Source organism: Phyllobates terribilis, unplaced genomic scaffold (assembly GCF_046119375.1).
Source record: "Phyllobates terribilis strain yellow unplaced genomic scaffold, ASM4611937v1 Scaffold_3__8_contigs__length_932513732, whole genome shotgun sequence".
NCBI classification, from domain to species: Eukaryota; Metazoa; Chordata; class Amphibia; order Anura; family Dendrobatidae; genus Phyllobates; species Phyllobates terribilis.
In genome coordinates this window covers 519478962-519504508 of record NW_027362763.1, presented here as the reverse complement: position 1 = coordinate 519504508, position 25547 = coordinate 519478962, and the positions used below count along the sequence as shown (strand labels likewise).

The 25547-nt window shown below is 40.9% G+C and overlaps 1 protein-coding gene across 20 annotated transcripts in view; it reads left to right on the top strand.

Moving 5' to 3' along the window:
• The window catches only part of EPB41L2 (erythrocyte membrane protein band 4.1 like 2), a 178286-nt gene that overhangs the window by 121471 nt on the left and 31268 nt on the right, over window positions 1–25547 (top strand). For 6 of the 20 annotated variants that reach the window (XM_073671227.1, XM_073671226.1, XM_073671225.1 and 3 more), the window contains 10 exons: window positions 216–388; window positions 5516–5673; window positions 6807–7442; window positions 10038–10073; window positions 10376–10438; window positions 11516–11662; window positions 18220–18369; window positions 22120–22173; window positions 22356–22889; window positions 24440–24562. In XM_073671227.1, coding sequence (XP_073527328.1) covers window positions 216–388; window positions 5516–5673; window positions 6807–7442; window positions 10038–10073; window positions 10376–10438; window positions 11516–11662; window positions 18220–18369; window positions 22120–22173; window positions 22356–22889; window positions 24440–24562 — 2074 coding nt within the window. The remainder of the gene's footprint in view (window positions 1–215; window positions 389–5515; window positions 5674–6806; window positions 7443–10037; window positions 10074–10375; window positions 10439–11515; window positions 11663–18219; window positions 18370–22119; window positions 22174–22355; window positions 22890–24439; window positions 24563–25547) is intronic. The other 14 variants (XM_073671232.1, XM_073671234.1, XM_073671236.1 and 11 more) reach the window with 14 other exon arrangements.

Sequence of the window (25547 nt, the reverse complement as noted above, 5' to 3'; positions counted from 1 at the left end):
GACATTTCTGCTCCGTTATATCATCCCTGCTTAGCAAAGTGCCTTTGAAGCCTAGGTCTGATTGCTGGAGTTTATTTTTCCCCAAAGTCTCATTATACTGGGGCTGGAGACAACAATGATGTTTCTTCTAATTAGAGAGGTTGAATTATATTGCTTTGGAGCAGCACAAAGACCTTTGCTAGTGCTCATATTGTTTTATCTCGACATTCCCGCAGGCTCTCCTCTACTGAACAGCCTCCTAAAGCCAGGTTCTTGACGCTGGGATCTAAGTTTCGGTACAGTGGTCGCACACAGGCACAGACCCGAGAAGCAAGCACAAGGATAGACCGACCGGCCCCTTCTTTTGAACGTACAACCAGCAAACGCATGTCCAGGAGTCTCGATGGAGGTAAAATGCAACATGTATTCGATCTAGTAAGGAGAACCCGTCGGCTAAAAAAAAGTGCTATTTACCTTTTAGATTTTGGGGTAATCTGCAGGTTAAGTGTTTTTAATGTTTCTGGCAGGCTTACCAGACCAGCAGCTACAGGGAGAAAATGAATATTCTTTTCACTTTGTAGTGGCTCACTTCCAGTCATTGGGGTAGTGCAGGAGCTGTCACTGTCATCGCTCATTATACTGCTGTTATCACTGCCTCTGCACCTTGATGGACAGCCTGTTCTGCACACATACGCTGCAAAGCTGGCTTTCAGTTACAGAGAGTCTGTCCGCACAGAATGACTGTTCAAACCAAGTACAGGCACTCAGTGCACCCTTGGTGTGGCCAAACATTTATGTGCACCTTGCCACCTACTTGTTTTCCATCTATCTCAGCCCTTCTCTTGCTCTATAAAGCCAGAGCTGTCATTCAATGAAAAGGAGGGGTGGAGATAGAGGGAAAACAAGCTGGTGAGAAGGTGTACTTAAATGTTTGGTCACACCATGGGTACACAGAGCACCTGTACTTGGATTGAACAGTCATGCTGTGCTGACAGACTCCCTGTAAGGTGCAGAGGTAGTCGTAATCCGCTCACTGTATAGTCTGCACTGTGCCAATGACTGGACATGAGGGGCTGCAAGGAGAATATAACTTAATTTTCTCCCTTTAGCTGTTATTCCAGTAATCCGGCCAGACATGTTTAAAATGCTATTTACCTGCAGATTACCCCTATATCTTGAATATTTATAGTGTACTCTAGGATCAGAAATCCCATGTGTACTGCAGACATTGCTGCATTAATATCTGCATATAAAGGAACTGAATATTTCGTGTGGCCATCAGCAGCATGGAAATTAGCTGACCACTGAATCTTAAAGGGGTTTTTCTGTCTTTAAGTTACCAATAGAAAGCCAATTTTCATAAAAAGAAGCCGTGCTTATTCCCGGCCTGTGCCCACATTGCAGTTCTTAAAGGGGTGGTCCGAAAGCAAAGCATTCATCGCCTAACTCCCTATCAATTTAGTCCCATAATCTAAGCTATTTTCTAATATACTTGCTTTAAAAATGTCCTACTCTTCCCTATCTACACTATCTAACTGGTTTTGTATTTATTTTCTTACTTGCTGACTGATGACGATTCATTTAAGTATCACCAGAGCATGCTGGGATGCTCACACAAAGCATCATCAGGGGAGCAAATATTGCGGTCACAGTCCCTGCCCCTTCCCTGAAATGAAGCCTCATCAGTGACTCGTTTCAGCCTCCATGCTGTCCCTGAGTGTCTCCCCCAGTGCCCTGTAGGATGAGGGCAGCGTCCGCCCTGTTGTCTGTGTAGATGGATAGTAATAAGTCGGCAGCAGAGCAGTGGCACTACACCCAGCGTGCAGGAGACCAGTGCCGCCTCCGCAGCTGATGTCACTGGTCTCTGCAGGGAATAGCGACACCGCTCTGCTGCCGGCTTACTGCTATCTAAGCAGATAACAGATCGGGGACAGCACAGCCCCTGAAACGAGGAGCAGAGGCTGTGACAGTGACCTCAGTCTCTGCCCCCTGATGATGCTTTGTGTGCGTATCCCAGCATGCACTGGTGATACGCAAACGAATCGTCATCAGACAGGAAGTAGGAAAAAAATACAAATCCAGTTAAGTAGTGTAGTTAAGGAATAGTAAAACCTTCTTAAAGCAAGTATATTAGAAAATAGCTTAGATTATGGGACTAAATAAATCGGGGTTTAGGAGGAAAATGCTTTGTCTTCAGACCATCCCTTTAAGGATGTGTGCGGTCTGAACTCTGAGGAAAGGTATTTTTCTTGACAGACGGGCTTATTTTTACATCCTCTTCATATACATTATTTGTGCTTTTATTAGAGTTTTAGTGTACAAAATATTCCATTCCATGTAGTTGACTTTAATATAAAATAAGTGCACTTTTCTTTAGGACTGTAAGTGTTGGTGGTCGTGCTTTTATCATTTCTTTCATTAGGTTACATTTTTTGTTTCTTTGTAGACCCTATGATACCATGTAATTGTGTATTATTTATTTATTTTTATACAACTATAAATTGCAGCAGTAAAAGTCAAAGGAGAAAATGTATTTGCGTTTCTCAAAATCCTGATGATTGGAGGCAGCACGGAGGCCGCAGTGCCGACCTCCGGGTCTACTGTCACCATGTGTTAAAGGGAACTTGTCGCCATGTTTTCCCTCATGAAATACACTTGGTGGCATGTCATTTTTCTGAACATGAACCAGGAGATCCAGCAGTTTAGAAAATAAAAGTGGACATAAGCCTATTATCTTTTTGTTGCCAGAAGGAATATTGAGCAAACTAGAAACGGAGCTATTTATTATGACATCTGGCCAAGCACAATTGACAAATGCATAAACCTTATCATGCGATCTACTGATACTTGCCTTACTGTTTTCATTATGTTTCCAAATCAAGTTATCTTATATAAGTGGACGTTATGATTGTCTCAAGAGAGCAGCAGGGAAATCCTTTCTGCCATTGCTATGGAATTTGGTCAACTTAATCTTGACTGCAAACCAAAATGATTCTTCTCAGGGATCGTGTTGTTCCCTACTATTCCAGGGTAGATCAGATATTCCATATGACATAGCAGATCACCAAGCTTCACAGTACAAACTTGCATACATTATTAAATAGATCTCAGATGTGATGAGGCTGATGTAGTTTGCAAATGAATATCAGATTGGCTGTATACTCCCTTTTTAAAGTTTTTCCCGCTTTGTTGTTTAAATGAGCAGTTTTAGTCCAGCAAGAGCTAGACTCATAAAATGTTTTTCATATATTTACTTATTTAGTCATGTATTTTCAAAGTAAGCACACTAGCTCCATCGATCTCGTATATCTTTAGACCTATATACAGCATTGTGAAATCTGAGGACCTATTTGCTATATTTTAGGGCTCTCTATGTGGAAACGTGTTGATTATGCGTACTTTGCTGCCACCTGCTGGACATTGCATGTCAGTAAGAGGGGTGATGATGAAGAAAGATGGTTTTTAGGGCTCCCTCATAACAGATCTAGTCTCCTTGTATCTGAATTTTAACCCCGCAGCCTTTTTAGGGTATGTGCACATGTTCAGTGTTCAAATACTGATGTGATGGCAGGAATAATAATGCATAAAATATGTCAGTTTTTACTTGCGCTTTTGATGCGTTTTTTCTTGAATTTTTTTTTCTCATGCATTGGAATGAGTGAAAAATGCTGGAAAAATGCTGAAAGAATTGACTTTTTGAAGATTTTGAATTTGCTTCAAATCTGTACATGAGACTTGAGTAATTTTAATAAGTGAAATAATGTTGTAAACAACACAACCGTGTTATTGGTGTATAAAACTAGCTTTATTAAACATGTAGCTAAAGCATACCTATAATCCGCACGTAAAAATCACGGTAAAAAACGGGGCGTTTTGAATGCAGCTTTTTTCCTGGCAAGAGAACAGGTTTTGGCCGAAGAAAAAAAAATCACAGCAAAAACTCTGCATATGAACGTAGCCTTAGACTGTCTTCTGCCAATCTTCTCTGCATGAAGATGGAAAGCTGGCCAATGTGGCAAGAAGACTATAGGGAGTTCAAAGGTCACTCATACAATTTTGTTAAAGGGACTCTGTCAGCACATAATGACTGATCAGACAGAGTACAGGCCCTGGGTGCATCATGGCGGGGCCAAGCATTTATCTACATTTTTCTACCTGCTTTGTTTCCATCTATCTCCTCCCATATCTCGATCTATGAAGCCAGAGCTGTCAATCAAATAAGAGGGGAGCTGGAGATCGAGGGACAGCAAAGCAGATGGGAAAATGCACTTAAATATTTGGCCCTTGCTGTGAAGCACCGAACGGCAGGACTTGGTTTGAACAGTCATTCTGTGCTGACAGTCCCTTTAAACCTGGACAAACCCTTTAAAGCTAGTGATGTGGGTCTCCTCTATCATTTCCACTCTATTGCCCAAAGCCTTGGGTACAGCCTCCCACCCTATTGTGTACTTACTCAGGAGGCTGGTTGTTGGAATGGCTGATAGGTGAGTCTCTCATTTCTAGGTTACTTCTGGCTCAGAGTCAGATGGTTGCAGGAAAATTCTGTTGAATTGATTAGGTTGAGATTCGGAGATAGGGGAAGGGTCGGGGTCCTATTTTCCTCCTTTGGCCAGTACACATTTGTGGGGTTCTTTTGAAATCATCCATTTTAAGGAGCTTTCAGATTAGATGGATCAGTATAATGACATAATGGAGACTGGGGTGTGCAGGAGCTCAGCTTCTGTGCCACTTACTCTGCCATAGCAGAGCATTCACTTAATGGGGTGCGCTCACCATAACAATTTATCCCCTATCAGCAGGATAAGTGATCGATTTCTGACCCCCTACTGATCCTTAGTAAGCGGCTCTGGAGACTCCAGTCTGAATGGTGCATTGATCATCCATGGTCTCCATTCATTGTCTCTAGGAATGACAGATGGAGCCCATTACCGGCATCTGTGGTAGGATGAGTGATAAATTGTTATTCTGGGTAAATAATGCCTTAAATGCACTATGATACTACATGGTATTGCAAACTGTGTCAAGGACATACTGTGTCTTCCTTATTGCGGGGCTTCTGTCTTGGATTAACCTGATGGTTGTACTGTTAAGACATTACTTCCTGTTCTTTATGATAGTTTCTATTAATACTACAAAATGTATTTTATTTTTCTGTTTTGCTATCTTGGCATATTCAGTGCCTTGTGATTATATTACTTCTTTCTCAAAATTCTATAAATGAAGATAAATTAAAAAAAAAATCCTACTATGCCACCATTATGACTTTAATTACAAAGAAAATTGACTTTTGTTGCACATGGGGTAGGCAGTTGCACTACATAGAATTAAAAAAACACCCTTTTTTGCGATTTTTTGTAATCTATTTCTTGGTATCCACTTAATAGCTATATTTAATGCCATTTATGACCACTGCTGTGACCTCAGGAATTTCAGGAAACTGAGCCAATTCTGGACATAGTCCCCACAAAGCTTCTGCCAAGCCCTCTTTCCAGCATGCCTTTGTTTTATTTCTCATGTATATTCTTCTTTTTCCCAGCTCCAATTGGAAGCCTCACAGATCAGAGCCTTCTGAGGGACGCATCGGTTTCTGCCGGAGACAGCGGCGTGGACGGTTTACTGTCCGGATCTACTCGTGAAGCTCAGGATGGAATATCAGCACCCAGTGCTCCATCTGTGTTCCCCAACGACACAAAGGTAAGGGTGGCACAGACCTGCCTAGTAACGGAGTGTCTGGGGTGCTGGGTGTTTGTGCCATGGTCGCTGGGTGGTAACTCTTGCTTCTTGTGTCTGTTTGCGATGGCTGTATACATTGTACACAATCATTGTAGAACTGTGGTATACACAGAAATCTCTAGAATAAATGTGCTTTTTTATTTTTCCCCAAGTCTTGTGAAATTGGTAAAGCTAGTTATATATTCTGCATTAACATGACTACTGGCACATGCAGACATACAGATATTTTACATGTTTTTCTAAATATTTTAAGGTTAAACTTAACTAATGATCAGGTGCTCATTTTGTCATTAGTTAATCCACTCAACACAAAACAAGCAAAAACTGAAGTGGTAAGCAGGTGTAAAGGCGATCCCTGAAAACATTCAGTTGTGGATTTCTACTGCAAGTGACAATGCTGCTGCCTTGCGTAAAAGCTGTCTGAACACATGCTGTCCGTGCCTTTAGGGGTCCCTGCGCTGCCCACGTGGCTCCGATAACATGACTACCTATCAATTATTCCAGCTTTACTCTTACCAAGTAGTGAATTATTTAGAGTACATTTAGCATTAAAGGTTAGTTCAGAACATATAAATTGATACGGCAGCTGTATCCATTTCTTCTTAAATCTGAACTTTCCCCTCCCCGCACCTGCCTGCATCAATGTGTTGTAATCCTGGCTTGTGGCTCTGTGTCTCTCGCATGCTAATTATACTGTATATTCAGAGAATAGCCATCATTGTATTCAGGTAAAAAATGCTCCATAGCTAAAGGCAATGGTACAAGGTATTTTCTCCAGCCCCTTTCTAAATGGGATCTATAGAATAAATGCCATAGAGTAGTATGAGCTTGCTGTTGCACGCACGCCTTTCATGGCTCCGTAGGAGTATAGATTGTGGCATGTATATATACATTTTCCCTCTACACTCTATTGGGGTAATTGTTTTCTGATTGCAGAGTTCTGTATCTCTATAAACTTGTTACTAACATTTTTCTATTGTTTTTTCTTTCTCTGTTCCTATTGCGTACACATTTTTTCACGTTTTCTTTTCTACACGATTGCATTTGAATACACACCCATACCCACCTGCTTGCTGCTGGTGTTGTTGGATTAGCTCGGTCACCCATTATCACAGTCACCCATTCACTGCAGTCATACCATCTCCGCCAACCTGCCATCCATCCCTGAGATGGACTTGCCTTCAGATATTTCAGATGATGATACAGTGGAGGAACAGCATGAATTATCCTCTAGTGATGATGGCATAAATTTTAAGGACTGTACTACCAAGGAAGTGACACCAATTCACAATGATTTGCTATCAAAAGTCCTGGACTCTACCACTGATGCAGGCAGCCATTTTTCTCCACTAGCCGCTTACAATAGCCATCTGTCCTTAAAATACAAGGCCGTGGAATGTGGCTTCTTTTCATTCAGCTTTTGCAAACTCTTCTCTTTGAAGTTCCCTTCCTTGCTTGATGAGGATGGATACATTAGTTTCCCCAGTCTCCCAGAAGTTTGTGTGTCTTTCCTGCCATCAAATCTGCAGCGCTACGTTCCTCTTACCTCCCCTTCCTTCATCCCATCCCTCGTCCTCATATTTGTGCTGCTCCTTTCAGCCTCTCAGTCCGTCCCATTTTCATTGATCCTTTCCCTTCCTCTTGCTCTGTCTCTTTGCTACCTGGAGCCTAAGACGAATCCATTGGGCTCCTTTTCTGACCCTGACCTGAATGAGAAAGCAGGGGAAGAGGTGTGTAATTCTATTCTAGCTGCCACTTGCATCTAGTTTTCACGTCTGTATGTTATTTTTCAGTCTAGAAAACTATATACCCTATGAAATGGAAAAAGAATATTGTATTTTTTATCTAGTACATACAAGAAAATGTGTATGTGGCCAAGACACAGTTGTATAATATGAGTTAACCTGTTCTCTAAGCAGAGCGCAAGAATTGCATAAACAAATTAAGAATTTATTCTTTGTATTCTTCTGATTCTAGAATAAGTTTTTTTTTTTTTAAAGCAAGTCAAGTGATTATTCCACCTGATGAACATTCATGGGGTGATCGGCAGCCTGTTTACACTGCATGATTAGCAGGAAACGTGTCTGCTCCCTTACCACAACCATTCAGGCTTAATTGATGTTTCGGAGACTGGAATACTTTATCACAAGCCTTATTTTAGTTATCACTTGTTGTTTCCCATAAATGGCTTTATTCTAAGGCATCTAATATTCTGCCTCGTGCCCTTTCTCTATTAACTCTACTGGAAATGTATGCAGAATTTGACAACTGTTTTTTTTTTTTTTTACTATTCCCCTGTCAATAAGTTGTGTTCCCTGCAGACTGACATTATCCAGTGTGTGCCGACCGTGAAAAATTATGTAGGGAGGCCCCCAATTCATTTAGTTTTTAGAACTTTGAAAATACTTAATTTCTGTTCACTTGTTTTGTTACTTTAAACGTCAGACTGGAATGACAGTCAGACATTATAAAAGACTAGAAGCAATTAAAACCATGTAAAACACAGTACAGATAGTTATTTCTTATCAGGACACAAAAGCTTGAACACCTGAGAAATACATTGACACATCTTATACTCGGGTGACCTCTGCAAATCAGAAAGGAGTGTGAGAGAATGTGTAAAACCATGTCCACTGCCGTCCCCGACTGTTAATATCTTAGATACATAGAATTATCATTACTAATGTACAATATAAGGAGACTCGAGCCAAGGCTCCCACACTGCTTAATACCTGTCTGGAATTTGTCCATGTAGGTATATTAATCTCTTATATGGTAAAGATGTAGTTATGCCACATCTTTACCTTGCCAGAGACGCTCATCTATAATCAAGCAATTCATTTTCTCACCTGAATTTACAAGGAGAATGAGATCATCCAGGGGTCAATTTATTCATTTATTTCCAGGAGGAATAATAGAGGAATAGCACTTTGCAAATTTCTAAGGAGAGATGCTCCAGAACGGTTTAATGAAGGATGAAATTACACTCCTCAACGTTGCAATAGCAACAGTAAGAAGGAAGAGTTGTGGAGTTATGGAGATTACAGGATGGATACATGGTGAGGTTATGCAAATGATGAAAATTGGAAACAACAATTTCGAAACGTCTCAATTTACTCAGTATTGAGTATGAGCGCTACACGCAGAAATACAAGTACTTACATGCCTTGGCTGCTATTTTTTATTCATTAAATGTTTGTATGTAATGTAGAGTGAGTGTGTTAATATACTCACCTACTGCTGCTCTCTCCGGTGTCCAGCGCCATTCTTCTCCTCTTCTCAGTTACCGCAGTTGTGACTATCTGACTCACTCTATGCTCTATGCATGAGCCGGAAGTCTCTCTTACAATATAAGCCTATGGAGCCTTGTTCTTACTCTTCGTAGACTTGCATTGTTAAAGCCACCTTGGGTGACACAGAGCACAGCATGACCCGGACAGACTGCAGAGTGGCCACGTCACTCAGGGGCAGGGGAGAGCAGCAGTAGGTGAGTATTTTAACATAATCACACTGCATTACATCTACATACACACATAATGAGAGAAAACCTAGTGGCAGTGCTTCCTTAATGTGCCTTTCATGGAAGATAAAATTACATTTTTCAACACGATGGTGCCAGTTTGTATGTTGCTCGTGCTACTGTAAGCAATCCGCATGGCCTACACATGCAACCATGGCCTGCAGCTTCTCCAGACTTGTCTCCCTTCGGGCATATCTGGGACATCATTGGTCAGCAATTGTAAAGGGAGCTGGCAGGAGTTTTTTCGTATTTGCCAGTCCAAGTGCACTCAGCGTGGCAGAACATGCCTCAGACAACCATTAGTAACCTCATTGACAGCAGCAAAGCTGTGTAAGTGCGGGAATTTCTGTGTGTGACGCTGATACTCGACACTGAATAAATCAAGATGTTTTGAACATTTTTCTTTTCTGTTTTTTCATAATTTGCATGTTATTAACATGTCTATCGATCCTGTTCTCTCCGTAATTCCATGGCTTTTCCTTCTTGGTGTTGCAGTTTGATTGTTGAGGAGTGCGTTTAGTAGATCAGACCTGACAGGAGAGCCGGGGTTGTGTAGCCATGCTTGGGTAATAGCGGTCTACAAAGACACTGGAATACTAGGCAGCATAGGTAACGTTTACAGGACCATAAATGTAGACATGCTGTTATATTAGATCACTAGGGAATGTAGTAAGCCAGAGGGGCGTGAAAGGGTCGGTGTCATTAGAGCTCATGTCTATTTATCCTCCAGATCTGCCGACACTCTCATTAGCCTGAACTAATAATTGTTTTCTCACTTTTGGTGACGTAATACGCTTTGCTCTAGCTGGAAAAAGAAGAGGATGACCCTCCGGTGATACAGGTGTAGATTGCTGCTCTTGAATGTTTGTGCCTGCAAACCATGCCTTGCTGTCAGCCGTGTATGTGGTGGAATGTGGTAACCCCCTTCTTAGTTTTGGGATCTTAGTTGGATTGATCATGACTCGTTCTGGACCTGTTCCTACAAAATATGAATTTAGCTGGCATTATACAGACAATGACCTTCAGCAGCCTTATTGTGTCTGCAGCTTAATTGTCAGTCCAACTACTCCTACCAAATCCTGCTTGTTTGTTTTGCTTTATATACATATTTTTTTTTCCGTGTTTTTAACTTTAATTTCACAGAGCAAGTCCTTGAGAATGCAAGGAGAAAATATTTATGTGAGGCATAGCAATTTAATGTTGGAGGTTTGTATGAAAACAACCCGTCCATCTGATCTGCCACTGCTGCAAGGGTGGGGCTGTTCCATGCAAGCTTCTGCTCAGGACACGGTGCATGACATGCATGACCGGTGGGGTGGGAGAAGCCTGCATGCGGTGACCTCAGGTGTAAACTTCTCTCAGATGGTCCATGTAAAGTCCTATGTGCTCATCACTATGCTATGCAATGTATATCCCACTGGTGAAAGAGGACCACGTTAACAGCCAGTATATCACATTAGTAGACCTAGAGGTGGAACGTAGCCCATGGGCTCATCAGCCCCTATATGTTTTATTTGTTCTCTTATTGTTTTCACGTGGTTATGTCACATTTTGCACTGTTCTAACCAAACTAATCATTCATGTTGCTTTTTGCAGCTTTCTTAATAAGCTGTTTTCTTGAAGACCATTTCAAGAATCAAAGATTTGCTCTGACTTCCTATACTTTTTGATGAATTATTCATTTCATTATCCCCATTATCCTTTAACGTTAATGTATGCATTTGTTAAAAGTCAGAGTTTTTACTTTGATAATGATTTAACCACATTATATGTAAAGAGAAATGTCTGACCTGTCTTGGGCACTCACTTTTAAATACATCAAACCAATTTCAGGATATCGGACCAGTAATCTTTGTGCTAAGCCGCTTATTTTTTTTAACAATTGTTCTAAGACCATTGTTCTGAGATACTCCTTCACTTTTTATTTGGGAAAAAAAAAAGATTTGTCTTAAACAATTGCTAGTTAATCAGATCCATCATTACAATATATGATCTATATTGGGAAAACAGCAAACGGATCTGTTTTCAATCTAGATATATCAGATCTCATGCAGCTCTACTCGATCAGCTACATGTGGATCAGCTCTTGTTTTTTGCTTATGTGTATTGATATTATAGCTTTTAGTGCTTCAGAACGGGCCAAACATTTTCTCTTTTACTGCTTTTTTTCCCCCCACTTTATAAATGACTAACTTGTTTTTCCATCAAATTTGTGTTCTTGTCGAGTTGTCTTTTGTGTTTTTTTTTGTTTTGTTTTTTTATTTTTGCATAATCCATTAATAGGATCTGGATAAATCACAAGATGAGATTTTGAGACATCAGGCTAGCATTAGTGAGCTCAAGCGCACTTTCATGGAGTCTACACCTGAGCCACGTCCCAACGAATGGGAAAAACGATGTATCACTCCGTTACCTCTGCAGACACACGGGGTATGTCACAGATTTATCTTGTGCATGCATCGTGACATTTAGTGGTTTTAAGTTACTTTTTTGTGTGTCTGTCTGAGTAGTTTTATAATGGATAATAAATGAGTTAATTGAAATTTGGACTCGTCAGGATGTACTGATCTGATTTAGACCAGGTCTAAAGATTCCAAAAAAGACAAGCCGTTTAGCTCAGTCTTCGGGAAGGTTCGCACCACTGATTTCTCCACATCTAAGCAAAACGGTACAATTATTCTTATTAGACTTTTCTGGCATCAGTTTTTCTCAGACATGGAGACCGGGGGAAAAAAAAAATCCCTACCTTCTCCATTCTGTCAATCCATGAAAATTGGACCACACTCGGATGAGTGAGGTCTAATTTTTGTCATGATCCCATAGACTTGCATTGCAGATTTTGGTCAGACATGTCTCCAAATTTTTTCCCGCAAACCACCGCCACATAGAATAGCATAGGTACGAATGCTATCCATGAAAAACACATGGCATTTTCAGTTGTGTGCACAAGCCCTTTAAAAACATAGAAATTTTGGGTGTAGGTATCTCCAAGAGGAAAAGAAAATCATTGACTCCAAAATTCACTAAGATTACTTTTTCTTCTATTCGATTAACTCTTTACTACTTGATCATTAATACAGCATTCGTTTTCTGTTAAATGTTCCCTATATTATGAGCTACTGTAAAATATTAAGTCCAGCTTTCCTTATAGTATCGATCATATACAATGTGATGGAGTTGTAGAGATTATAGTGATTTATAATGTCCGCATGGGAATTTATCTAACCCGAATGTAAGCGATAAAGCAGTGACCGGAGTGGTTCTCTATTTAGTAAGGAATGAATAAAAAGTCAACATTTTAAATTTTATCCAATCAAGGCAAGTCTTGACTGGTTATAATATTAACTTTAGAGGATGAAAGACGTACTTCACTAAATGGTGGTCAGTTATGAGCCTCCTGAATGTAAAAAAAATATTTGTCTAATTTGTGTTACTTGAATGTACTAATTTTGCGTTTTAAGTGATTAGGACAACACTGTCTCTTCTGCACATGCTGCAGGAACTTGGTAAAAATCTGTCTTTTTGCAATTTTAAATCAAATATGACCTGTACAGCACCGATGATTGTATGGTTTCTTTTTTAACACAGGAGATACAACAACTGCCCGCTACTAAAATTGTCTTAAAAGTGTAGAAGTGCTTCTCCAAGACTTGAATGGGTTGTACCACAATCATAGATCCATCTTGTTTAAAAGATCTTAGAGAAACAAACTTTTCAAATGTTTATTTATTATGCTTACTTATATAGCGCCATCATATTCCGCAGCGCTTTACAGATACTGTCATTACTGTCCCAATTTGGGCTCACAATCTAAACTCCCGATCAGTATGTCTTTGGGGCGTAGGAGAAAACCGGAGAGCCTGGAGGAAACCCACACAAACACAGGCAGAACATACAAACTCCTTGCAGATGTTGTCCTTGGTGGGATTTGAACCAAGACCCCAGTACTACAAAGCAACAGTGCTAACCACTGAGCCATAATTCATCTTCTAAGATGCATTATCCTTCCATTGCAGGCTTACCTATATAGCTTAATCACTTGTCTTCCCATTTGCTGTTAACCTTATATTTTGGCAGCCAGCAAGCTTCTCATGCTCTGGTCGAGCTTGCTGTAGTACTAGTTTACGCCGTATATCCCAGCACATGCACCCAGGCACACACTGACGTTCTCAGATCGGGGGCTGAGTATGCACACTGTGCCATTAGGAGTTACTGTTCATAGCACTGCGTGGAGGGCCAGTTGGATCATTCATGAGGCAGGCTGACAGTGTTCTGTAGCTGCACTATGGTTGAGAAGGACCAGTCAGCACTTCTTCAGGAACCATATGTTACTGCTGACTTGTATTGTGCAGCCAGACAGCAATATAGAGTACACTGTCTGACTGGGGCATGCGCAGTGCAAGCCAGCAGTCAGTCACCATTTCAGAACAAGTGCTCACTACACGTTCTCGGCCATAGTGCAGGCCGAAAACTGCATAGGACAGCTCAGTCTGCCTGCCTTACATAAACGTTCCATAGGTCCTCAGCAAAGTGATGAGTGTTACTCAAAATGGGTTGTGTGTGTGTGTGTGTGTGCTCCCCAGTCTCCACATTGACTGCCGAGAACATCTGCTTCTGCTTGACCAGAGCAGGAGAACCCTGCTGGTGGATGAAACGGTGTGATCAGACTATGTATGTAAGCCTGGAATAGAACGATTGTGGTATTTGAAAAGTTTTTTTCTCCAGCATCTTGGAAACATCCACTGCCTCCTTCGCCGATGCTGGTGTCCACCTGCCTCCAATATACAGCATGGGAGGGAGCACAGTGGCGCTTTAGAACCATGATATAGATTGCCAACGTTTCCTATGCCCCTGTAACATCCATGTTGGATGCAGGAGGACTGGAAAACTAGCCTTGGCTAAGGAGGCACACAGAGGGCACCAGGATTGGTTATATAAATTAACAGATGTATAGTCCCCTTAAGTGCAAGGGTGGGGGGGGTTGCTTTTAAGCATTAATGAGCTCTACTAAGGATAGACTATTGGTATCCAAGTCTTGGAGAACCTCCATACTAGGTTGTTTTTTCAAGGGCTGGGTTGTTTTGCCTAACTTCAGTAATTTTCTTTTCACTACTTAACAATGAGCACATTACAGGACACGTCAATGAAGAATTTGGGACGACCACACAACAATTTTTCAGAATTACTTTATTCACTTGTACTATTCTCTTCATTTAAAGTCGTATTAATCTTTTAATTGCCTCCTTTTATTTGCAGATGTATTAATACAATAATGAAACATGAGTGTTCTAACTACAGGTATTTACACTGATGAGTAAAAGGGTAACAATGTTTTGAAGTTTTGACTTTCAGGCTCCATATCTCACCATCCACTACTGCTTCTAACGTGAGACGACCATCATTTTATAGACCTTCATCTTGGCTATATCATACATAAATTTGACTTGAAACTATTTAGCATATGATTCATTATGCAGATTCTTGTCATGTCACTGCATTGTTACTGTTTTACTCCTAAAAATCAAAATTTAAATTTTTATTATTTTGTTATTATTTTGTAACTCCACTTTTGGCTTTCAACATTGCCTGAATCCTCCTGGGCATGCTCTTGATCATATTCAAGCATGTCTTGGCTGAAATTTGATCCCATGTCTCTTCTACACATTCCCAAAGTTGGCATATACTGGTCAACTCATTTGGGTATGTATACAGCTTTTTCTTCCTCTCTATCCACAAGTGTTCAATTGGGTTGAAGTCTGTGGACACTGGGGCCAATCCAGCACCTCTACTTTATTGATGTCATTGAACCATTTCTTTGCCAATTTCGACGCATGCTTCGAGTCATTGTTCTGCTGGAACACGGTCATCCTTTTCGTACTCCTAGTACTCAAGCGTACGAAATAACTCATCTTGAAGGATACTCTCATATAGCTCCATCGATCTTGGTCAAGTATCCAATGCCTTTGGCTGTGAAGCCACCACATATCATCAGATTTCCTCCACCGAACTTGACAGTTCCTTCAATTTCTCAATCCATTAGCCCCTTTTACCCTTGTTCCTTCCAGACCCATTTGCACCCATCAGAGCCTAGTCTACTACTTGTTTTGCAAACTCGAGCCGACGCTTCCCATGACGATATGGTAGTCGAGGCTTCTTCACTTTTTTTGAGCCACCATGTGCATCGCATAATAGTGCTTGCATGGACTTCTCTGACCATCTCCACTGCCTTTTGTCGCGCATGAATTGATAGACCTTGTACTGAGCCAACTTGTTGACTCCAATATTTTCCCTGGACGTCCACCTCTTGGCTTTTGAATGGATGGATGGACTTCATTTTGTGTTTTTCCAACTGTCATGGTGCTCACATGATGCAGTTTGGCAATTTTCTTGGCCAAGAGACTGCGGTCTGGATGATGCTGTTTCTCCTTTCTTGGGAAATTTTCTTAATGGCTGCTCCTTGATTCGAACCAGTGTCTTTTTGCTTGGGAGTCAACCTAATAACACACTGAATTATTGGGGAATGTAGTATACAGGAAGAAGAAAAATATTTTTCCACCCTGAGGAGCAAAACAGTAACAATGCAGTGACATGACCAGAATCTGCATAACTAATCATATGCAAAACAGTTTGTCAAATTCATGTATGAGATGGCCAAGATGAGCTTCTATAAAATGATGGTAGTCTCACGTTAGAAGCAGTAGTGGATGGTGAGATATGGAGCCTGAAAGTCAAAAGTTTAAAACATTGTTACCCTTTTGCTCATCACTGTAGCATGAGTTTTCATTTACTTAGTGAGCACCCTCAGGATAGAAAAATGCTGTAGCATTGTGTCCGTTATAAGTTTATTTTTGTTTAGAATATTTAGCTAGTTCTTAGTTGCACCATCATAAATCTTTGAGGGAGACCATTTCTTATTAATCACATTTATAGTTTTCAAATAAAGCATTAACTTTTGCATCTTTTACCAAACTTATGCACTGCATGTGTCAGTATGCAAACTGACTCCACTACTGAAGGAGTGAAGGACTGCAATCTAGCTTTCCAATATGGAGTTGTCTACAGATGGCTTCCTGTTCCTTTCAGATGAGACTTTGCTCAGGTTTATTTCATTAGTCATGTTGCAAGGCAAAATAATGGGTCGGGCACTGACCTACACAGTAGCTACCTCCAATGAGTGGCAGTTTTCTTACTTCTAGAGGCTAACCACTTGTTGAAGAAAAAAGTATCCAGGCTGTAGAACTCGCTGCCGCTCACAGGCAAGACTACTATGACAGGCAGGGCTGTGGAGTCGGTAAGTCAAACCTGCGACTCCGACTCCTCAATTTCCCTTACACCGACTCCACGACTCCAACTCCCACATATATTGCTTATATTTAAGTGAACAATTTATTGTAGTACAATGTGAACATCAGACATTTAATCATTTTTATGATACAATAATGAAGATATTTAGATAGAATATAATGATGGATAGCTGGAGGGATAGATGAATGGATAGATAGATGGAGGGATAGAGTGTGATAGACAGACAGATGACAGCTACAGGGAGCAAATAGTACATTGCACATATTGCACATATAGTTCACACAAATTGCACAGAGAGCACATAATAATCACCTACAATATTAGCATTAGTTACCTTCCTGTGACAGAGATGAGCAGTAGTACTTTCACTTTCTCCAGCTCGGGGCCCAGGATCGGATCCTGTGCAGGGCAGGCACCCCTCCCCCTCCTCTCTCTGGTGAAGACAGCAGAAGACAGGACAGAGGAGGGGAGATTGCCCCCTGCAGTCTGGAGCCAGTGCAGGACTGGAGCACTGCAGCATACAAGTGAGTTTTGATAGATGCGTGCCCCTGCTTCTAGAAGGGGGGGGGCAGCTGCCCCCCCTGCCCCTCGCTGGCTACAGCCATGATTCACACAGCGTTTTTGCGGATCCTTTTTTGCAGTAAAATGCAGTGACCCTGGGCATCCCAGCTAAGTCAATGGGTTTCAAGATATGACATTCAGACACATCGATTTGTGAGGATCCGTTTTTGGCCTCAAAAACGGATGCTCACAAAGAATGAGCAGGTCAGTTTGTTCGGCGTTTTTCTAATCTGCTTTTGCTATTGGAAACATTATCTATGAGCTCAAACCTTTCTGGTGATGCGGTTTTTTAAAAAGCTGAAAAACATATCCTCAAAAAATGCAGCAAAAACGCTGTGTGTGAATGTAGCCTTAGATCAGGAATAGAACATCCATTGATAGGACATTTCATAACTTTCCCAAATTCCTATGAAAAAATATGCCCCACAAACTGCATTGAACTACTGTACCCAATTTATTATATATTTTAGGAGTCGGAGTTGGTCCATTTTATACAGACTCCGACTCCACCAAAATGAGCACCGACTTTGACTCCGCGACTCCCGACTCCACAGCCCTGATGCCAGGTAACACCTGTAAATAGACCCCGCAGGATCACACTTTTCCCCTTTGTGTTGGTCAGAGTATGTCTTACAAGGTATCTCCCGTATCAGTCAATGAACACCTCCAATCTGTTTTTGTCTATTGCCCATGTAATTGCTGTAAAGAATATTTCTGAACGTTAACAGCAGCTCAACCAAGATGGCTGCCTCCTTGCATAATGTATCTAGTATGTTGTGAGGGCACCAGTTGTGGATATTGTGCCGCTGAAGCTTCAGATTGGGCTTTCCAGCAGAGGCATCCTTTTGGGTTAGTATAGGGACCATAGGGTTGTTGTATGCGTGCTCGTACTATAAAATGTAAAACTGCATATTGAGACCATTCGGTGTGCTTTGAAACCCTTTATTAATAAGGATTTTCTATTTCCAGACTATAGCAGCTAGCGGTATTCTGTCTTTGGTTTCACTGTATATTGGGATCACTTTGTAGTACCTTCGCAATAATTTCACCTTCTGGTTGGTTTCTAATATTTCCATTTTTCTTTTCTTAACACTTTGCTCTCCACTTTCTAACTTGTCTAGAGCCTTGAAGAGGAGATAACATCCATTCTCTTTAGTAAAGACCGCTTTCCTACCTTGTCTTCTAACCACCGGACTGCCGAGGGCAGTGTTGTGAATGATAGTGTGCCCAGTGACACGTGTTGCATTTCTCACTCTCCACCACTGTCTGAGGTGCACTTTCTTTTCTTCATACTGTGTGCTGTTTTTCGCTGTCTTTCTAGTCCTTGCTGTGTTATATTTGTACCACGTTTTGCCCTCCTGGTGTAAACTACAATGCCTTCCTGATACCTGCTTGTCTTATGTGTCCAAATGGAGCTGTAGAGTTCTTGCCTGGTCTTGAGAATGTGAAGGCTAAACTGTGCATGTTACAGTGGGGAGAGGTGCAGGGCTTTGCTTTTTTTGCAGTGCTGAATCTCAGGTTCGGTAAACTCGAGAATTCGGCTACAAGCTGTAAATGACTCATTACATACATACTGTATGGCATACATTTACCATTTTGAAGGAAGGCTTTTATTTTTATTAACTTACTATTTTACGTTTCAATATTTTATTTGTGCTTTGCAGAAAAGTATTTTTTTCGGCACCTCCATTAGGATATGTATGTTTTGAGTATTAAGGGTACGACCTCCTGGACCTACATAGATCAACAAAAGAAAGGTTGCATTAATTATCTTAACAACTGCAAAGCTTTGTACATATGGTTGCATTGCCTGGTCCTTTAGCTCCATTCAATTGAATAGGAGAGAGTTGCAGGACTAGGTACAACCATACACATATTCACGGTTCTGCATCTATGTAAACAATTAAAGAGGTATTCCCATCTCCAAGATCCTATCTCAATATGTAGTAGGTGTAAAAATAATATTCGCAAATACCTCCAATTTGAAATGTTGTATAGTTCTTCTGATTCACGATGTCGCTTACCCCCTCTGCAGGGCATTGCAGTACCTTAGGTATCCACGGTTACGATCACTCATACTGTATAGTGACAGTTGGGTATCCACAGTTACGGCCATTAACAGCTAACTGGATTACTAAGCTACTGCCATGCCCTGCACAGGGGGTGAGCAACATAGCGAATCAAAAGAACTATACTATATTTCTAATTGGAGGTATTTGCTAATATTAATATTACACCTACTGCATATTGGGATAGGATCTTGGAGATGGGAATAGCCCTTTAATGGAATATTATGGCCCCACATTCTGCTGATCAGTTCTGGCAGCTCTCCACTGAAGAAACAACAATTCTCTATTCTAGGAATCCCATCCTAAGGCTGTGTGCCCACGTAGCGTTTTTCAAGCGGATATGCTGTGGAATTTCCGCAGCATAAACGCTTGTGAAACACTATGTAATCTGCACCCCATGGTCCCCAAGGGGATTCCGCAAGTTCAATGCCCATGCTGCGGATTTTTCCGCTGCGTTTATGCTGCAGGGAAAAATCCGCAACATGTCAATTAATTTTGCGTTTCCGCAAGCGGAATTGCCTTTGCAATGCAATAAAAAACGCAAGGCAATTCCACATGCGTTTATCTGGGAGAGGACATGCAGAAATGAAGCAGAAAATTTCTGCTTCATTTCTGCAGCGTGGGCACATAGCCTAAAGGAGTTGGCCACTTTCCCTGGCTAATGCAGCTTTCCTCACACACTAGCCAGCGTTTATGTCCTTCCAATGGCTGCTTGTGGAGGAGTATGTGACCAGCCCTGTCCATAGAAAAGCAGCGTTCACTATGAGGAGTTTTACAGTTGGTGGAGACTGATTAACTGATCTGGTCACATTCTCCAGCAGCCATTTAGGGACAGAAGTTCTGGAAATCTTGTGAGGAGAGATGCACTAATAAAAGAAAGGGGCCAACCCTTTTAAAGGGGTTGTCCACTACTAGGACAATCCCTTCTTAAACTAAATGTTTAGCCCCGATAAAATAAAAAACCCTATACTCCTCTCCCGTGCTGGCTCCATTCCAGCGGTGTCAGCACTTGTGGTCCTGGGGCTGTGATGCGGTGGAATGACGTGATGCCCAGCGCCCAATCAGCACTGGCTACAGCTGATCCCGGACTTCATGTTCAGCTTATCGGGAAGGGGTGGTCCTAGCAGTGGACAACCCCTTTAAGGAAAGACTTACATTTACATTTCAGATTATTGTAGTTATTTAATCCTTCAAAAGGGCTTTAGATTGGTGGGGGTCTGTGTCCTGAGACCCCCACTGGTGGCTCGAAACTCGGTACAGAAGCCGTTAGCTTCTCCATGAGTTTGGCATTCAGTTGAGTACAGGTTCCATAGACTTTCTGCTGAGGCCATACTCTGCGGTGGGCGATGCTCATACAGAAGCAGAACGTTTCTGCACTGTGTTTTGCCCAATCAAATGGGGTCTCAGAAACTGGATCCCAGCAATTCTCAGGTAATTTTGAAGGACTACCATGCCCTGCAATAAAGAGTAATTGTCTCAGGAACCCCTGTATAAGGTGTTCAGGAATCGTATAAATTAAATAAAACAAAAAAAAATGTTCACTGATAGCCGCACTAACTTTTTCCTTGAGTTTGGTATTACAGCTTATTACCTTTCAATTGAACAGAGCTGCGGCTCTAATGCCAAGGACATCGCAATAACAATGGGGATTTTGTTTCTGGGTAATAATAAAATGAATAGATATAAGGTAAATTGAAGAGGTTGTCTCTTGCGTTCTTTTGTTTTAAAACCGGGCACTGGTAGGCGAAAAATAATTAAAAAAAAATCTCTGATTTCCCTGCTGGTCTGCTTGCTCCTCTTCCTGCAGGCAATCACTGGCTGCAGCGGTGATATCCTGTCTCCACATTTATGCTGTATTGTATCAGTATGTGCACCTGGCCAAAAGAAAATGGGAAGAAATGACTATTTATAATGTCTTTAATAATTTCATGTAGTTAAGAAATATAGGCGTCCATATATTCATCTGATAAAATACCCATAGTAGGTGTTTATAAAGTGACTGCAGTTTTTAGAAATAAAGCGGTTTTGTCTTGTAATGAATAAGTCCCTTTGCTCCGTATACCTTCGTTTTCAGATCTATGGCCAGCAAAGTAAAGAAGTAATATTTTAATTTTGGTTGCATTAATTATTAATTGGTAAGGTGATGTATGTGTTTATAGGTGATCATGTACTATGTTCTATCTAGATAGAGCAGGCATTCTCACCATTTCTACTGGGGCATCACCAGGCCGGACTAGGTGATGCCTCACCCTCCATTGTGGAAATCTATGGCAAAATGTTTTTCTCCTGAGCCCTGTATAACATTACAATTAGTAGATGTGTCCGATAAACCAAAGATTGCTGCAGCCTGAGAAAGTACTCTACACTTCGGTGAAACCGGCCTCCCCGACTGTACCTCACCAACACAATCTGAGACGCTGGCATAGAGGAAAACCTTGTACCATGACAGCCGGTACAACACAGCTCTGTTACTGTCACCATGAACTTCAGATCAGTTTCTGTTGAAGTGAATAGTACCTGAGCCGCAGATCTTGGCAATGGCCACTACCTGTGCTGTTCTGGCCCCATTCACTGTGTACATCTGACCACCACCAGAGCTAATAACAGCTGGTCAGTGGGCATGATGGGTATCCTAACGACTACAATATCCTAATTCTGGACAGCCCCTTTAAAAAGCTTTTTAATCTCCTACAACATGCTATGATTTGGGGAGCATGATCTAGGTTTGTGTACTGTGCAGTTTACCTCCTCATGTAGGGTAGAGACAGGCATGGTATGTGATCTACAGGTTCATTCAGGATTGTGTTTTTATGTATTTGTGCTTTTGTGTTTGTTCTATCACATGTTCAATGTCTTTTTTTTTGATGGTGTAATATTTCCCTGAAATAATTTTGGCTCTGTCATTGTGTATATGTATTGATTGTGTCCTTTATGTGTACTTGTGTCCCACAGAAACTTTTACCCAGAACAAGAGGGATGCGCACTGGCCTGAGTGATGCCCTTGAGGTGCTCAGATTGTACTATAAGTACCAATATGTTCATCTTAATCACCATCACATTTTCTCACTTTTTTTAGTTGATTTCATCACTTTTTTTTTTGTCCTCCGTGAAATGCGGCATCTTAATTTTATTTTGAATTTGTTTTATTTATTCATATGCTTTTATTTTCCTCATCCATTTCCATATAGAACTCAGATGAGATACTGAACGTAGTGGAAGATAAAAAGCAGGCAGATTCTGACTATACAAATGCAACTGTCAAGGAAAGCCTGAAAGTGGGAATAAATGGAGATCTTGGACACCATAATGATGTGAATGAACAGCTGGCAGAAGTGAAAGCTTTGGATAAAAATGCCACCCAATCAGTATCTTCTTATGATAGCAGTAGCGAGAGTGAGAATGAAGAGGTAGAGTATAAAGCTGAAGGTAGAGCTTCCGAGCATGTTATACCGGAAGAGCCTGAAGAAAGTGCCGAAGACGTGAAGGAAGTCGAAGCTGAGGAGGAGTCTCAGACCGACGAAGACCATACTGTGACTTTAACAGTTACAGAGATACAAGAAAAGACTGAAGTCGTATCTCATGAAATTACCGTTAGTACTTTTGAAAGTGAGGAGAAAGTTGAAGAAAAGCATGAAATTCTTATGGAAGAGCAAAGCAAAGTTAATGGCGATGTTTCTCACATCGATGTTGATGCTTCTGCCCAAATTATTTGTTGTTCCGAGGTAAATGGGTCCAACAGAATGGGAGTTTCAGTATGTACCGATCATTCTGTTGCAGTGGATGTTACCACTGAGCTTTTATCAAATCTTTTCTTAAGGAGGTTTTGGTGTCTGCTATCAAAAAGGCAAACCAGTGACTATGGCTTCTGTCTCTTTCCAGATGTTGCACTTCTTTCCACTGCCATTTATTCAGTATACCACCATATTTTCTTTTCCATCTTACATGTTTCTTATATATTTGGATCTTGGTTTGTCTTTTCCATATGTGCTGTACTGTATTTGTGGTCCTTTAGCTCTGTGCATGTACCTAATAACTACTAATTATGTGGCTGCTTAGAATTCCCATTCCTCTGTATCGCTTCCAATTTTTTATTCTTGTCACTGTAATACTGTTAACTGTTTGATATCTCTAAATTCTTTCAATTACTCATACCACCCAAAATCTAGAAATGACTTTAGTGGAGGTTACTTTTAACACATCACAAATGTCTTGAGTTTAGAAAGACGCTCTCCTGGTGATAGTTAAGTTTTGACTTGTGAAACTACTTGTATGGGCAAAATTATCAAGCCTTTAATCCTCCAATTTCAACCATCTTGAAATGGCAGGTTTAAGGTGTGTCTAAGTTTCCTGGCTTGTCATTCGGTCATCAATACTAGATTGATGGGGATCTGACTCTCAGCTGTTTGAAGGGAATCCTTTGTTGGTTATACACACCCCGGCTGTACCTGGTATTGCGGCATAGTCCCATTTATTTGGATGGAACGAAGCTGTAGTAAGTTGTATTACCAGGAACGCTTGCTATTAAATGTACGGTGTTGTTCTTGGTCAACAATGAGGGGATCTTTTAAACAGCTGATCAATGGAAGCACTGTACAGTCTACCCCCACAGATATAATATTGATGACCTATCAGAAGGTCTGATCATCAATTTAAAATCACGATAGACTCTTGGGATTAAAGATCTTCCTTCATCAAGATTTAAAGGGTATCTCTCTCCATGTTTTTGCTACCACATCTAAGAGCAGCATGATGTAGGGGCAGATTCCAGCGATGTGTCACTTAATGGGCTGCAGTTCTGATAAAATTATTTTTTCCACTGCAGTTCTCTAAATGCTGAGTTCTCTATGACCCCGCCCACATCACTGATTGGCTGCTTTCTGCCCATTTACAGTGTGCACAGAATGCTGCCAATCAGTGGGGTGAGGTTACACAGAGCTCATGAATATGCTGGACAACATGGCAGCAGGGTTACTAGTCCTCTAATCATCTCCTGCTGATAAAATAATGATTTTATCAAAACCACAGCAGGCAGCTTAATAAGTGACACATCGCTGGATCAGTCTCAGTCTCTACATTATGCGGCTCTAAAATTAGGGGGCAAATACCTGGTGGCAGTCCATTTAATAATGATATTCTTGGCAAGACCTCTTTAGTTTTACCCTTTCATTTTATTTGTCTGGCAGTCCTGGCTAGAGAAGATTACCTTGAATTGATAGTTACGGAATTGTATTTTATTTCTGGTGTAAGAATTTCTGTGCTTGTTTCTCTCTAGCCTCCAGTGGTGAAAACAGAGATGGTCACCATTTCTGATGCCACACAGAGGACTGAAATTTCAACAAAAGAAGTCCCAATAGTTCAGACTGAGACAAAAACCATTACCTTCGAATCTGCTCAGGTAGACTCTCATTACAGGCTTGTTGTGGGTATCTCTTCCCAGGTCATGTAATAGTAAGAAGTGGTGCACTCCATTGTAATGGCAACTTCTTTACTTGCGGAAACTTGTGGATCTCCGAAGACCAAACAACTGCTTTCTTTTACTAACCTCTTTTTGCAAAAAAAATGTGTTACTTCTTTACCTTCATGGAAATGATAATTTGCTCAGGAAATAACTTGTTTTATCTTTGCTCCATAAAACTTCAGTTCTGACAGTCCCCCAGGAACTTGTAAGAAGGAAACTTGCACTTTATGTCTGTAGTTTAATGATGCAGAGGACTTCACTCTTTCTGAAGGCATATTGCTACTTGAAGCCATCAGCAGGTTATTGAATAATGTGATACAGCATAAAAATAACGACCGCTGTACACTTGGCACGAGGATTCCACGTAAATACCCTCCGAGGAACAGCTTGATTTTTATTTTTTTTTATATAAATAGGGCCACTATTGTATGTATTACCATGATTTAAGGAAATGTCATGGTCTTAAAAATAAAACGACTGCTTTAAAAAAAAAAAAAAGTTGCAGCTCAGGACAGACGGCAGCTATGCATTATTAATAATACAGAAATAATAAATGACATTCAGTATATAGGACAGGACATGGGGTTGCTTAGAAACAATGAATAGGTTTTATTTTAGCGGCTATAGAGGCATTGAACCCTACTGCCTTGCCTTTTGGTTTATATTTAGTTTTCTGGCTTGAATATTATGATTGTACGGGCCTGCACCCAATTTTCTTCACTGTGCTGCTCTCTTTTTGCTCCAGTGATCTCCGCCAGAACAGAAAGTGATGGCACCTACTTATTCGGTCACCTGCTACTGAGTCTGTGATTGGCTGCAGCGGTCATGTAACTGTGTTAACAACTGGACATCTAACCCCTCTGGAATAAATCTGTGATCAGTAAACTCCTAATCTCCTCATACAATTTAGATTTAAAACGGC